Genomic DNA, 13,621 nt, shown 5'->3' with positions numbered 1-13,621 from the left:
AAGTTATTTTATTATGATAAATAACTGAACATTTGAGAGAAAAACCTTATGATATACAGGGTGATTAAGAAAATGTTAACACTTACTGGTTGTGGGGTTTGATAAAAGAATGTGTTTATGCTACCAGACCATGTGCAAGACCTCAGAGAGAAAATTAAACAATACCACCAGAAAAGTGCACCCAGGTTCTGCAGACCACAAGGTCTTCCAAAAATGTGTTGACAATAACAGCACATAAGCTGAGACCCTCTGAAGCAGTGAGGTTTTAACTGGTAACCTAACCTCCTTGTGTTGTAGTGTCATACAAGTGTTAACACTTTTCAGTCATCCTGTATATAGTATTTTCTTACATAATCAGAATTAAAACAATGCTTTGTTTTCCCCATAATGAACTCATCTTGGCTGTGTGCTATAATAAAGGTTTGTCTTTTCCTACCTGTGCACAAGTGTCTTTTATATACACTTCCCATATGTTGCTGTTTGTATTTTCAGAATTTTCTCCTCACTGATTCACTAATTTCCATATAAATCGGTTATAAATCTCTTTATCTCGTATGATATGTACTTTATTAATTCTACACGATGAAATATACAGTGCATTGGTGACTAATGCATTTAATACAGTAATTGCAACATGCTATTAAGCTGTCGCTTTTTTATTGTCGCAAAAAGTCGTCTTTTTTCTCATTGCGAGAACATTAATGAGGAACTGATTGTGATAGTGTATTACCCCATGAGTCTTTATTGTAATGACAGTGCGTACAGCATGTGATAAAGTTGTACATCAGTGTACATCAGTGCTATAATGTACACCAATGCTCCAGACAATGGACTGCAGAGGCACAGATAAGACCACGAAAAGCTGCATAATCCAAAAGAAGTTAGGTATTAGTTACAGGGACAGCTGAGACAGACCCCGTGTGCAACTGAATCTGAGTTTGGCAGGAGCTGGAGACAAGATTACCAAAATAGTTGCACTAAGGTTCATCTAGCTTGGTCCATAAATTTTGGCACTCGTAACATCACCTCCAAGTGCGCTGTGAGAATGAGATAAATATAGCCAGTGGATGTGTTCCTGCTGCCAATGCATTGGTTTTTATGACTTTAAAGGCTACAGCCACTGCAGGCTTTATTTATCAGCTGCTTGTATCAATTAAATATACTTTGTTGAAATCAAAACACCAACTCCTGGATGTATAATGCTTCCTCATTAGCTTTCGGTATTGTCCACTGTCCTTTATACAGTCCCAGTCTCAGACAGGAACGAGAGTTAATTGGAAATATTTACGGTCAGACTTTCATCTGGATGCCACTTCTAATGCCAGGGATATGGCTGGCTCGTGTTTCACATATGAACAGCAGGAAGTGATTATCACAAGGCTCATTAAATCTCCCTGCCCTCGGTTTTGAACGGAGAGAAAGAGAGAGGACACTTTTGGGATTCAGATCGTTCCAGCAAATTAAATTTGACTTGATAAACTGAGCAGCATTAAAAGTGACAGTGGACTCGTGCGGGACTTTATTGCCGCCTACCAGGATTTGGTTCAGAATGTTCACTCTATAACAGACTGAATGAAGTAATTGCCAAGTGTTAAAGACTGATGGAAGGAACTGCTGAGCTGCTGAGCTGCTGAGGACCTGGGACCTGGCTTGTCCATCTAACTCTGTGGGGCTTTAAAAAAAAACAATCTTCAAAAGAACACTCTTAATATAACCTTAGCAAGCTGTGTGGGATTTATTACACTATTAAGTTACATTTAACCCCTGTGATATCTATTAATTATACAAGAGACTATATACATAATGACTACTACCTGTCCTTATCCAACTGTCCACAGAATAAAAAGGTCAATCAACATCAGCGACAGTCGCTTGCTGAAGTGAAGGTGGGGTATGAAGTTGGATAAATATGAGCGAATTTGTGTGGAAAAAAATAAACCTTAATGTTTTGTATGTGTTGGTTTGCAGACCTCTACCTGTTTAACAGTATCACTGTTCGCAAACTATGGTCACTTTTGTACAATCAACAGTGTGTTCATTCAGTAAAATATTAATAATGCTGAACTGCCACACACAAACAAACTAAATAGATATTATTGCATTGGACAAACATGCATGTTTCACTGCTTCACAGGATTCAGCTTCCCATCATCCACCATCTGAATCACCATCAGAGCCTGCATGAACAGTTTTACAAAAATTAATTGTAAGTGTACAGCTCTTGGTGTGTAAAAATACAGAACAAGCTCTATAGCTGTCGTTTCATTTCTCTGGCTTCTCATGTTTTACCCTTTTCCTGTCCCCTTCAGGGTAAAACCTCTGTGCAACTGTTTTGGGGATTCGGGTCTGTGGGCTGCACAATTTTCCACACTGAAGAAACTTGATCGTTTGTTAACAATGGATAGTTATTAGATAGAGTTATTAACGATTGTTGGGTAATATTTACAGTTCAGTAAATGTTGGCAAAAGTAATATCAGAGCTTCATATATATTGACATTTTTGATTAGTTGATTTTATTTAATTTTATTAATTTATTACAACTGTAAAAAGGGAATAATTGCAAAATAGGGATGTTTACTATTTACAGTTTAAATACACAATCATATTGAGCTGTAAAAAACAAAAAAGATAAAATACAGTACAGCCACATTTGTACTAAATTCATAAAACAGCGTTGTGATTTATACTGTGAACTGACGTTACTGCTTTTACTGCAAACATACTGCCATGAAGAAACACATGGACAAGACATGAAACCAGACGAGAATAAGAACAACAAATAAATAAGAACCTGCGAAACATGACAGAGCACAATAAAATGTTTAGTGTTAAATAGTAAATAAATTGTAACAACTAATAAACCAATATTAATCTGAATTATGATGTCAGGAGTCAAACCAGTAAGTTTTAACAATGCAGAATGATAATAGACTAAACATGACACTGATGTTTTTTATACAGCTCCGTTTGACATCTTACAAATCAGGTTTGTTACAAAGCATTGAATCTGGCATGCGTCATCAACCGAGCAGCACGGACACGAGACCATCACACGTGTTAGAAAAGGAAGACGTGTATAAAAAGACAATGGAAGCTCATCAGTACAGTGAGGGGAAAACCAACAGCACTAATGTGTGTTTATTTCAAGTATAAGATATGACCTAAATGAATATAAATATAAAGCGTGTCAGACATGGACATCCAATGTACGAGCCAGTAATCACACAAAACTCTCTTGAGAGAGGACACGTCACAATGGACACTTTTTTTTTTTTTTTTTTACGTGTAAACAACACACACTTACATACACACAAACCTGCATTTTATTTTAAAAGCCATGACTTTTGGCCCTAGCTAAACCCTTGGTCCATATACACAGAGCTTATTTACTGGTGTAGTTAAAATCGATCCGCTGTGAAGGTCGTGGACTTCAGCCAGATCCATACACTTCTTCAGCTCTCAGGTTTACATCCATTACAGACACGAGTCACACACTGAAGCTAAGAAAAATGTTTATGAACTTGGAAGAATAAATACGAGCATATTTCTGTCATGCATAATGTAAACCCAAAACCTCTGCATCCCCTTTATTAGCAAATGTGTATATGAGAGTGTAAGAATGTAATATATTTGAATGAGTTGGCTATAATTTTCTGTCCTTCATTCTTTTTTTTTTCTTTTTTTTTTTTTTGCTGTTCGCATTTTTGATTAAAAAGGTTGAGAACCGGTGCAGAGCTTCTCACATCATGCAGTAGATGGCGCTGTTTATCTAATAACCTCTATCTGTCTTTCGCTCTCAGGCAGGAATAGGAGAGTCTGTGTGTTCTGTAGCTTGGAATCATGTAGCTGTGACAAGGAAATCTAAAGTACTTATACCATTAGTTTGATGCATTAGGCTATTCTGGTAAATACTAGCACAAAAAGCTAGGTAGAGAGTTAGTTTCATAGTATTTAATGTCTGTTTTTTAAAAAAGTGAAGGTGTAAGCGGATACCGTGATGCACTGAAACCTTCGATACCAAGTTGGAAGGTTATTGCACCTTGACACGTCACCGTGACTCGTCCAGCTTGTGATCTCAGTTCAGTTCTCTCTCAGTTGATCAGTTGATGATTTTTGTCCATTTTTTGGGGGGGGGGGGGGGGGGGGGGGGATCTCAGATCAGCTCTCATGATCCATATCTGCCATGAGCTGCTCCAGTTTGTAGGCGAGTCTTTGTTTCTGGGCCAATGAGTCCTGCTTCAGAGACTGCACTATCTGCACACAGCCACAAGAGGGCAGGAGAGGACAATAATCAGACATTGCTATTTTTTTCCCCATTTCATATCCAAAGCAAGTCCTGAGTTATTATCACACTAATACCATAATGATGTAATGGCAAATTTCCAGTCTGGATTTTAATTTATATGAAATGTAACCAATCCTTTGGGTTTGGGAAGTGGAATGAGTTTCAGAAACACAGTGTTTATATTGTACATAACAGCAGTGCAGGAGTTACTGTCTCCTGTCTTCCCATCTGCAATATGTGACATATGCAACATAACTAATTGAATAAATATGGACTGTACATCACGCAATTCTCCAGCGCAACTCCCAAGCCCAGACATCTCGAGACAGCTGGACTTTTCTGACAGCAAGCCAGACTGTGAGTTTGACTCTCAGCCCTGAACTATGTCCGCTTTCCTAAAAGCATCTCCATAATAAGTTCCCAGCAAACCTAAAGGCTTGATTTGTCTCTGCTGAGCTTCACGTTGGTCCTTCCTGTGCAGTCTGTAGTACAACGTCTGAATAACTGGTGACTTTTCACTGTATCCATGTACTGCGCCAAAGTTTTTGTCAGCGTAAAGTGAGAGGACTTAATGTTGGGTAAAGATCAAGGCGAGTTAGATCTCACGGGAGCTCATTTACCACACAGCCGTGAGATGAGGACGGTGTAAGGACACGAGCTGGTTCTGCATTTCTCACTGTGCAGCACAGACGTGATGTGTGTCTGAATGATCAGAATCTAAATGATCTCATATTGTCTCCTTTGCCTATGGGTTCTTCAGTTGTCCCCTGAAGGTTTCATCTAGAACCCAGCAACAGTTTTTTTTCCTATCATAAAGAACTCTTTCTTTTTCGGGAAGCCTGGAACGCTTAAAGAACCCTTTGTTTTTAAGAGTATATGTATTATTGGGAAGGTGTGCAGTACAACATCAGTACAAAATGTTACTCGTTATTTTCTTTTTAATATCTACATCTTGCATCAGAGTACAATCAGCATTAAACACAAGAGACATGATAGTAAGTGTAAAGCAGATCTGTGTAAGTGTACCGTACCTCCTGGCTGTACTTCCTGACGTAGGCGTAGATCTCGTGCAAGGCGCTGAGTGTGTTAAACTCGTGCGAATGAAGACGTGCCTGCTCGGCCAAATACGCGTTCATGTCCTGATCGCTGATGGACGGCAGACGGCTTATATCAGCGTAGTACCTGAAAACCAGACAGAAACACACCTGAGGTTGGTTCCAAAGCTCACTGAGATGCACAGTGAGGAATTATAAATAAGAAATGCTTTTAGATGACTTTAAAGTTGGACATAGGATACGGATTATTTACTGATTAGATAGTTATTTACTCCAAAGGGGCCATCTACTCTCGAGATTCTTTGTGCTGTCAGTCCTCAGAAGGAATGAGCTGCAGAGGAAACTTGAAATATAAGGCACTGTAATTATGCATTGTGAGCTGATTACACTCTGATTACAGTCATCCTGATAAAATGTTAAACGCAGCTAACACTAGCTAGGCTACAAATTATGTGAAGTGCACTCAGAACTGTCTCTCTCAACGTACAGAGAAAGGAAGCGTTCAGGTTTCTCACAGTGCAGGTCATGGTCTTTGTCCTGATTGGCTAGTTCTGTCTTCCCTATACGCACCTGCCTCAGGTTTGTACTCAGTATGAACTGCTGTTTGTCACTCGTCTTTTACGAAGGACTGGTAAATTTGTGATGCGTTTCAGCCGTTCATCATTTCGCTACTTCTAGTTTTGAACACACACACGCACACACACACTCAACCGCATCCTCTTTGCAATTTTTGCACACACCTGTATTCAATCTCTGCTGCTATAAATATTTATTATATACTGTATATTTATACTCTCCCCCTGGCTGCTACTCCTTATGTTTACATCCAGCAACTTATTTTGTCAATCTTTTGCACTACTGTCATAAGATTCACTTTTTATTAGAACTGTGTGCTAGTCGGCGCTGCACTGTAACGCACCGTGTCCATTGTCTTGTTCTGATAGTTTTGTACTGTCTTGTGCCGTCTGCACGTTCGCACTGTGCACTTTATGTAAATATGTGTAACGTCTCCTGTAGTTCTGTGTTTGTTTTATGTAGCACCTTGGTCCTGGAGGAACGTTGTTTCGTTTCACTCTGTACTAACTAGCTGTATACGGTTGAAATGACAATAAAGCCACTTGACTTGAATCTATGAATATTCTTCTTTTGACTTCCTTCCTTCAAGCATGTGACAATGACAGCATACAGCATTAACAGTTTTAGATTTAATTTGTCAGCCGTGTCTCTTACAAACACACACACTTACCGCTCCACCCAGCTCTTATAGTGCGGGATGTCTTTAGCATAGAGGAGTTTGTTCGAAGGCGAGTCTTTGCCGAGTCGATGCTCCGAGGTCGAGCACGAGTCCATGAAGGTCTGAGCCACTACGGATAAACACGCATCCGTAATGCTGCTCTTATGGATGTCGAACACAAACTGAGGGTTTTTGATAACGTTCACCCAGAAGCGCAGAGGAAGACTGCATGAGAAGAGTTAAAAGTGAATCAACAAATAACAAGAACAACATGTAATGTAATTGGCTTAAGCACAGTACAGTTTCTGATGATTAGTAGTAATCAGAAACTGTCATTATTAGTAATTATGTTAGTCATAATAATCTCCTGCATGCCTCAGCATTTGTCGACCTTATGAAAATAATTTTCAGTAATGAAATGAGTGTCTGATGTAAGTATTGCTTTTGTTTTGTTTTTTTCAGGGTTCTTGTCATGCCTCACCAGTTGCTCTTCCACGTGTGTCGGACGTCGGGGTCGTGGATGCCGTGTTTGTCCGCCTGCTCGTCCAGGAAGTCGAACATGTATTTGATGGCGAGCGGGAGCGCGCTTCCCCGATTCACCGTGCTGAAGAGCGTCTCGAACAGATCGTCCACAAACTTCTGCAACGTGCCCTGCATGAACACACCCAGAACAGGTAATTAGGAATCAGTACACTCTGTGTGTGTGTGTGTGTGTGTGTGTGTGTGTGTGTTTGACCTTGGTTGCCAGAAGGCGGGTCAGGTAGATCTCAGACACCATCTTGCTGCCGCGCTCAGCTTCTTTTTGGTCTCCATGTTCATGGTTTTTGACCAGATGCCAAACTTTAACGCCGCTCTCCAGATCCGGAGTGATCATCGGCACACGGGAGCGTGAGAACTCCGGACTGCCCGCTGACACCGAGCGAAGGACTGCATCTAAAAGACAGAGAGAGGGAGAGAGAGTGACCTCTAACAACACTAATGTTTATCTGGGATTTTGAAGAGGAGAAAACTGAAAAAAGTTAACTTTAGTGAATAATTTCTCACCAAAATCTCGCATATGTTCAGCGTTTACTGGAATATTATAGTAATCTGACTCATTCTGGATCAAGAGGCGCAGATTACCTAAGAACTGCTCTAGTAAAGAACATTTAAACATTGGGCCTCATGTATCAAGCAGGGTACAAACAGATTTATGCCTATATCTTTTGTACGAGCATTTACACAAGAAATTTCATAAAAATCCCATAATTTCAAAAAAAAAAAATCTTCGTATCCTGAAGTTGGTGTGTGTAAATCTATGTGTAAGAAGACTAATCGATGTAAACCTCCACTTGATCGACTTCAAATCATGCAAGTTGCAGCCAGTGGCCATCTGGAAAAATTGTGAAATCCAGTCATTTTATGTTATATGCAGTAATTAAAGAGTTTATAAAAATAAAGAAAGTGAGCCAACACAAACCCGTAAGTTAAGACAAATAAAACTAATCGTTCAGGGATGATAAGAGAGGACGGGCCGATGTGTCTGCGTGTAGCCGCTAGCCGTAAACAAACGCCTCAGCTGGCAGAAGATTAAGGTCGCGCTTAAGAGGGAAAGGATGTTTAAAGAGCGGAATGATTTTTTCAGAGGATGAAAGCTGATTATACATCAGTTTCGTTTGCCGCTCCATCATCCTTTAACGCTGCGCAACACTTGCAGCACCTCGGCCGAGACACTTAAAGCTATTTTAAAATAAGAGTTTCTCTGTGTGACGTGCTCCGTGTGCATGATCACCTGGGTACAGCTTAGATCTTTTTTCTGTTTTATCTTTTTTTCTTGTTCCCTTTTTTAAATCACACCTAATTCACCTTCTCTCATTCATTTCGTGCTCCCAGCTCTGTGCACTCTGACCTTTTATGGAGTTTTGTGGGCGTTACAACATGCAAATGAGCTGTGTCAGGAACGCACTTTCACTTTTCACATGATTACAAAGAAAATCAGCTTTTCTGAAACTTGTGTAAAATCTGAGGGAGAATTTAGTTCGGTTTGGCTTACACAACGTTTACACACAACCTTGTCAGTGTGAGTGTAAGATAAATAATAAATATTAAATAAAAAGAAAAAGTTTCCAGTGAAAGAGAGATGGACAGACAGACAGATAAACAGATAGATAGAGATAGAAATATATATATATATAGTTCTGTGCAAAAGTCTTAGGCACATGCAAAGAAATGCTGTAAAGATGCCTTCAAAAATAATTAAACTAAATATTTCTACATTTAAAAAAAACTATAAAAAGAAGTAAACAGTAATAAATGAAACAAAGTCAATATTTAATGTGACGATCCTTCATTTAAGAAGAAAATAAAGCAGTATCTGAGGTGCAGTGTGTGCAGTTTTATAAGGAAATGAGCTGGAAGTGTTACTGAGCATCTTGCAGAAGCAGCCACAGTTCTTCTGGAGACTTTGACTGTCGACTCGCTTCTTATTTCTGCAGCGAAACCCAGCAGCCTTCATTATGTTTTTATCTGAAAAGTGTCTCTTATGGAATCTGCTGCTTTCTTTACTGACATACAAACATTTTTCTGGAACATTTCATTTTGTGCCGGAAAACTAATGTTTGGGACCTAAAACGTTTTTGTACTGAATCAATAATGTAGAAGTCAGAAAATAAACATCTATAACAAAGATTGTACTAAAAAAAATATTTATAAATGCACAGTACTGTATATAATATATATATATAAAGCCTTTGCAGTCTTTTTTTTACTAGTCTTTGGTCTAAAACGGTTTAAAAAAAAAGTGACCAAAGGCTAAAAAGACTGTTTTTTATTCACAGCATTTTTATACCATTTCAGTAATTAGCATTTCTTTTCGTTTCAGTTTGTAAAGTACTTTGTGTGTTTATGTAGAAAGTGTGAAACTCTAGCGTCTCATCCTCAGGCGGTGTGCCAGCAGAGATGAAGAGGTTAATGATACGCACAGCAGGACATGTAGTATACACACACCCACACACACGCGCGCACACACACACACACACACACAGCAGTTCACTCCCTAATTAGCCTCTGCTTCTATCCGCAGATTAGACAGGTTGAACTCTCGCCCCTTCCACACTGAGCAGCTCATCACACCAGGTCATTCTGCAGAAACTTCTCATTCACACTGCAAGGTCACGGCTCACTTTCACACTCATTAACTCACACACACTTGTCTCACAATGAACAAAAGAGCTGCTCTGCACTGAACTTTTCCCGAAACTCACAAGCTTCATTTCAGTTTCCTCTCCTTCCAGACGACATGTTAACATTAACATTAACCCTTTCAGCTCTACGTTAAAGGTGCTGTGCAGGTTCTCCCCGAGTCTGCATGGGTTCCCCTTCCATGTACGTGAAGTACCCACTAGGTGTGAATGAGTGTGTGTGTGTGTATGTGTGTGTGTGTGTGTGTGTGTGTGTGTGTGTGTATGTGTGTTATTTATTTAAAGTGAAGGATCGTCACATTAAATATTGACTTTGTTTCATTTATTACTGTTTACTTCTTTTTATAGGTTTTTTTAAAATGTAGAAATATTTAGTTTAATTATTTTTGAAGGCATCTTTACAGCATTTCAGCGTCTGCCAAATGCCATAAATGTAAATGTAAATGTGTGTGTGTGTGTGTGTGTGTGTGTAATTTTCATATAATATTTTAATGGCCGTCATGTAAAAATTTGAGATGCTCAAGCATCACGTTGTCACAATGTTTACATTCAGGAACAGAACATTTTTTTGCACATGAGAACTGTGGCTTTTTTTTGCAAGAGAAAAGCACGAGATGGTTCCGAATTAATGTGTGGGATGGTTCTGGATGAAAATGTGGGATGGTTCTGGATTAAAGCGCGGGATGGTTCTGGATTAAAATGCGGGATGGTTCTGGATTAAAGCGGGGGAATGGTTCTGGATTAAAGCGGGGGATGGTTCTGGATTAAAGCGGGGGATGGTTCTGGATTAAAATGTGGGATGGTTCCAGATTAAATCACAGGATGTTTACGGATTAAAGTGTGGGATGGTTCTGGATGAAAATGTGGGATGGTTCTGGATTAAAGCGTGGGATGGTTCTGGATTAAAGCGTGGGATGGTTCTGGATTAAAGCGTGGGATGGTTCTGGATTAAAGCGGGGGATGGTTCTGGATTAAAGCGTGGGATGGTTCTGGATTAAAGCGGGGGATGGTTCTGGATTAAAGCGCGGGATGGTTCTGGATTAAAGCGCGGGATGGTTCTGGATTAAAGCGCGGGATGGTTCTGGATTAAAGCGCGGGATGGTTCTGGATTAAAGCGCGGGATGGTTCTGGATTAAAGCGGGGGATGGTTCTGGATTAAAGCGGGGGATGGTTCTGGATTAAAACGTGGGATGGTTCCAGATTAAATAACAGGATGTTTACAGATTAAAGTGCGGGATAGTTCTGGATTAAAATGCGGGATGGTTCTGGATTAAAATGCGGGATGGTTCTGGATTAAAATGCGGGATGGTTCTGGATTAAAGCGTGGGATGGTTCTGGATTAAAATGCGGGATGGTTCTGGATTAAAGTGTGGGATGGTTCTGGATTAAAGCGGGGGATGGTTCTGGATTAAAGCGCGGGATGGTTCTGGATTAAAGCGGGGAATGGTTCTGGATTAAAATGCGGGATGGTTCCGGATTAAAGCGCGGGATGGTTCTGGATTAAAGCGGGGGATGGTTCTGGATTAAAGCGGGGAATGGTTCTGGATTAAAATGCGGGATGGTTCCGGATTAAAGCGAGGGATGGTTCTGGATTAAAGCGCGGGATGGTTCTGGATTAAAACGCGGGATGGTTCTGGATTAAAGCGCGGGATGGTTCTGGATTAAAGCGCGGGATGGTTCTGGATTAAAGCGCGGGATGGTTCTGGATTAAAGCGCGGGATGGTTCTGGATTAAAGCGCGGGATGGTTCTGGATTAAAGTGTGGGATGGTTCTGGATTAAAGCGGGGGATGGTTCTGGATTAAAGCGCGGGATGGTTCTGGATTAAAGTGTGGGATGGTTCTGGATTAAAGCGCGGGATGGTTCTGGATTAAAGCGCGGGATGGTTCTGGATTAAAGTGTGGGATTTAACGTGATGCTGTAGACAGAGACAAAAATTCTGACGTTTCTACATTATGAGGTCATGCTGTGATTGGCCGTGCTGGTCATGGGTGTCACGGGTTCCTCTCACGTCGTGGTTCCCATGGCAACAAGCACAGTGTGTTCATTGCAGCAGCAGCGCACCTTCCTACTTCCAAGCTGAAGTGTGCTACTAAATTATACATTTACGTGCACGTAGAGTTGACGTTTTTAGTGAAGGATTCAAAATTCACAAAAACAATATTGTTTGAAAACTGCGTTGCAACAGCGACAGCGCAAAATGGAACGTTCCACATACAGCTCAGATTATACACTGCTGAAGAGTAAATAGAAGTCTAATGAACGCTCAGTATCACTAACACTCCTGAATTCACACTTAATTAACTTCACACACTGATGTCACACATCGTGTCGATGCTGGAACAGAGGAACCTATTAAGTTTCTTAGACATTTTTTGTTTTGGTTTGTGTGTTTTCCTGTTGACTTCACCCAGTGTCTTGCATTGGTTTGTTCCCTGCGAGTGTGTTAGTGTGTGTGGGGTTGTGTGTGTGTGTGTGTGTGTGTGTTCCATGTTCCCGGCTCTAGTTCCAAGTTCCCGGTGTCATTCCGGTTTTTGACCGTTGTCTATCGTCTGATTCATGGTTACGGCCCTCGCTGTGGACTGCGGTTCAGATTTCTGAATTTCACACGTTACAATGAGAAAAGTTTGACTTTTAGTAGGTTCCTTGGCTCAGTGAAACACCTTTTACAGAAATCAGGATCAAATCAGACTGAGAAGAAAAAGATCACTAAATTTTCTAAAAAAGACTTTAAGTGCTCGTTCAGAAATCCAGCTTTCTCCTGTATGATGTTTTTAAAGACTGTTTTATTTAAACAGAGCACCATGGGATTTGTGCTGCAGATTATAATTTAAATGTGAAGGATATTTTAGCTTGGGGTATTTCAGGATGTTGGTGTGTGTGTGTGTGTGTGTGTGTGTGTGAGAGAGAGAGAGAGAGAGAGAGAGATGCTGAAATATGATACAGGATGTTCAGTGGCTTTAGCTCTAAGGCTGTTGTAGATTTTTAACTCTAATGAGCTGTGTTCTGTTTGTTCCTCTGTGGGTGTGAAGATTGATCTTCACTCATCTGTGACCCTCAGCACGCTGACACGGGGTTATTACACACTTGGAGCAGGGTTAAAGAGTGTGTGTGTGTGTGTGTGTGAGAGAGAGAGAGAGAGAGAGAGAGAGAGCAAGAGAGAGAGAGAGAGAGAGGAAGAGAGAAATTATGCAAACTTTTGCAAACAGAAAGAAATGGTGATAATTAAGGCTGAGTTTTTTTAATCATGTGGTTTAACAGCGTGTTTCTCCTGCAGGAGCAGAGGAGCATCAGAGACTCACCGTATCGGCTGAAGCTCCGCGGGAAGCTGGCCGACGTCGAGATGTTGTAGGAGGACATCTGCTTAGGTACCAGAGCCACCACACAGCGATCAGACACCTACACACACACACACACACACACACACACATCTATAAACTGCTGAAGGTTCACAGTGAATATTCTAACCGAACCCTCCCACTAAATACTCTGTTTTATATTTATTATATATATATATACATATATATGCTATGTGCCGAATGCTATGTGGCAGGTAAAATTGTGTAACATCTGCCAACCATTTCTATAATAACCAAACCTGAGCTTTATATTAAACATGCAGCAAAGTTTGAATGAATAAAACAGGATTTTAAAAAAAAACGTTCGAACAGCAGCTGAGTTTACGGATTAGACCCCTTTTAGACTGCTCTATTGGGCGTGGCCTAATATTCTAATAAGCTCACTTGATTTAGACTCTGATTAAGACTCTGCCTGTGTTAGCTTTCACTTGCTAGGTTAACAGTAGCCAGTTAGCATTATGGACTCCTCAGCGTTATTTATATCGTTAGTCGTTAGCCGTGTTAGCGTCA

At 40.4% G+C, this 13,621-nt stretch overlaps 1 protein-coding gene and 1 long non-coding RNA gene across 6 annotated transcripts in view; one reads left to right on the top strand and one right to left on the bottom strand.

Moving 5' to 3' along the window:
* Positions 1-13,621, top strand: part of LOC117599904 (uncharacterized) — a 95,947-nt gene that overhangs the window by 76,497 nt on the left and 5,829 nt on the right. For 2 of the 4 annotated variants that reach the window (XR_008300595.1, XR_008300594.1), the window contains 3 exons: positions 2,135-2,206; positions 7,038-7,249; positions 13,030-13,120. This is a non-coding gene — a long non-coding RNA (uncharacterized LOC117599904). Of the gene's footprint in view, positions 1-1,838; positions 1,887-2,134; positions 2,207-7,037; positions 7,250-13,029; positions 13,121-13,621 lie in introns of all 4 variants that reach the window. The other 2 variants (XR_008300596.1, XR_008300597.1) reach the window with 2 other exon arrangements.
* Positions 2,492-13,621, bottom strand: part of LOC113539455 (plexin-A2) — a 75,562-nt gene continuing 64,432 nt past the window's right edge. For both annotated transcript variants that reach the window (XM_034314222.2, XM_034314223.2), the window contains exons 27-32: positions 13,055-13,151; positions 7,312-7,508; positions 7,057-7,226; positions 6,588-6,800; positions 5,318-5,468; positions 2,492-4,255 (exon numbers count right to left, since the gene is read on the bottom strand). In XM_034314222.2, the coding sequence (XP_034170113.2) occupies positions 4,160-4,255; positions 5,318-5,468; positions 6,588-6,800; positions 7,057-7,226; positions 7,312-7,508; positions 13,055-13,151 (924 nt within the window). In that variant the 3' untranslated portion in view covers positions 2,492-4,159. The remainder of the gene's footprint in view (positions 4,256-5,317; positions 5,469-6,587; positions 6,801-7,056; positions 7,227-7,311; positions 7,509-13,054; positions 13,152-13,621) is intronic.

Source organism: Pangasianodon hypophthalmus, chromosome 20 (genome assembly GCF_027358585.1).
Source record: "Pangasianodon hypophthalmus isolate fPanHyp1 chromosome 20, fPanHyp1.pri, whole genome shotgun sequence".
Classification (NCBI taxonomy): Eukaryota; Metazoa; Chordata; class Actinopteri; order Siluriformes; family Pangasiidae; genus Pangasianodon; species Pangasianodon hypophthalmus.
The sequence above is the reverse complement of the archived record's forward strand: the minus strand, read 5'-3'. Positions and strand labels throughout refer to the sequence as shown.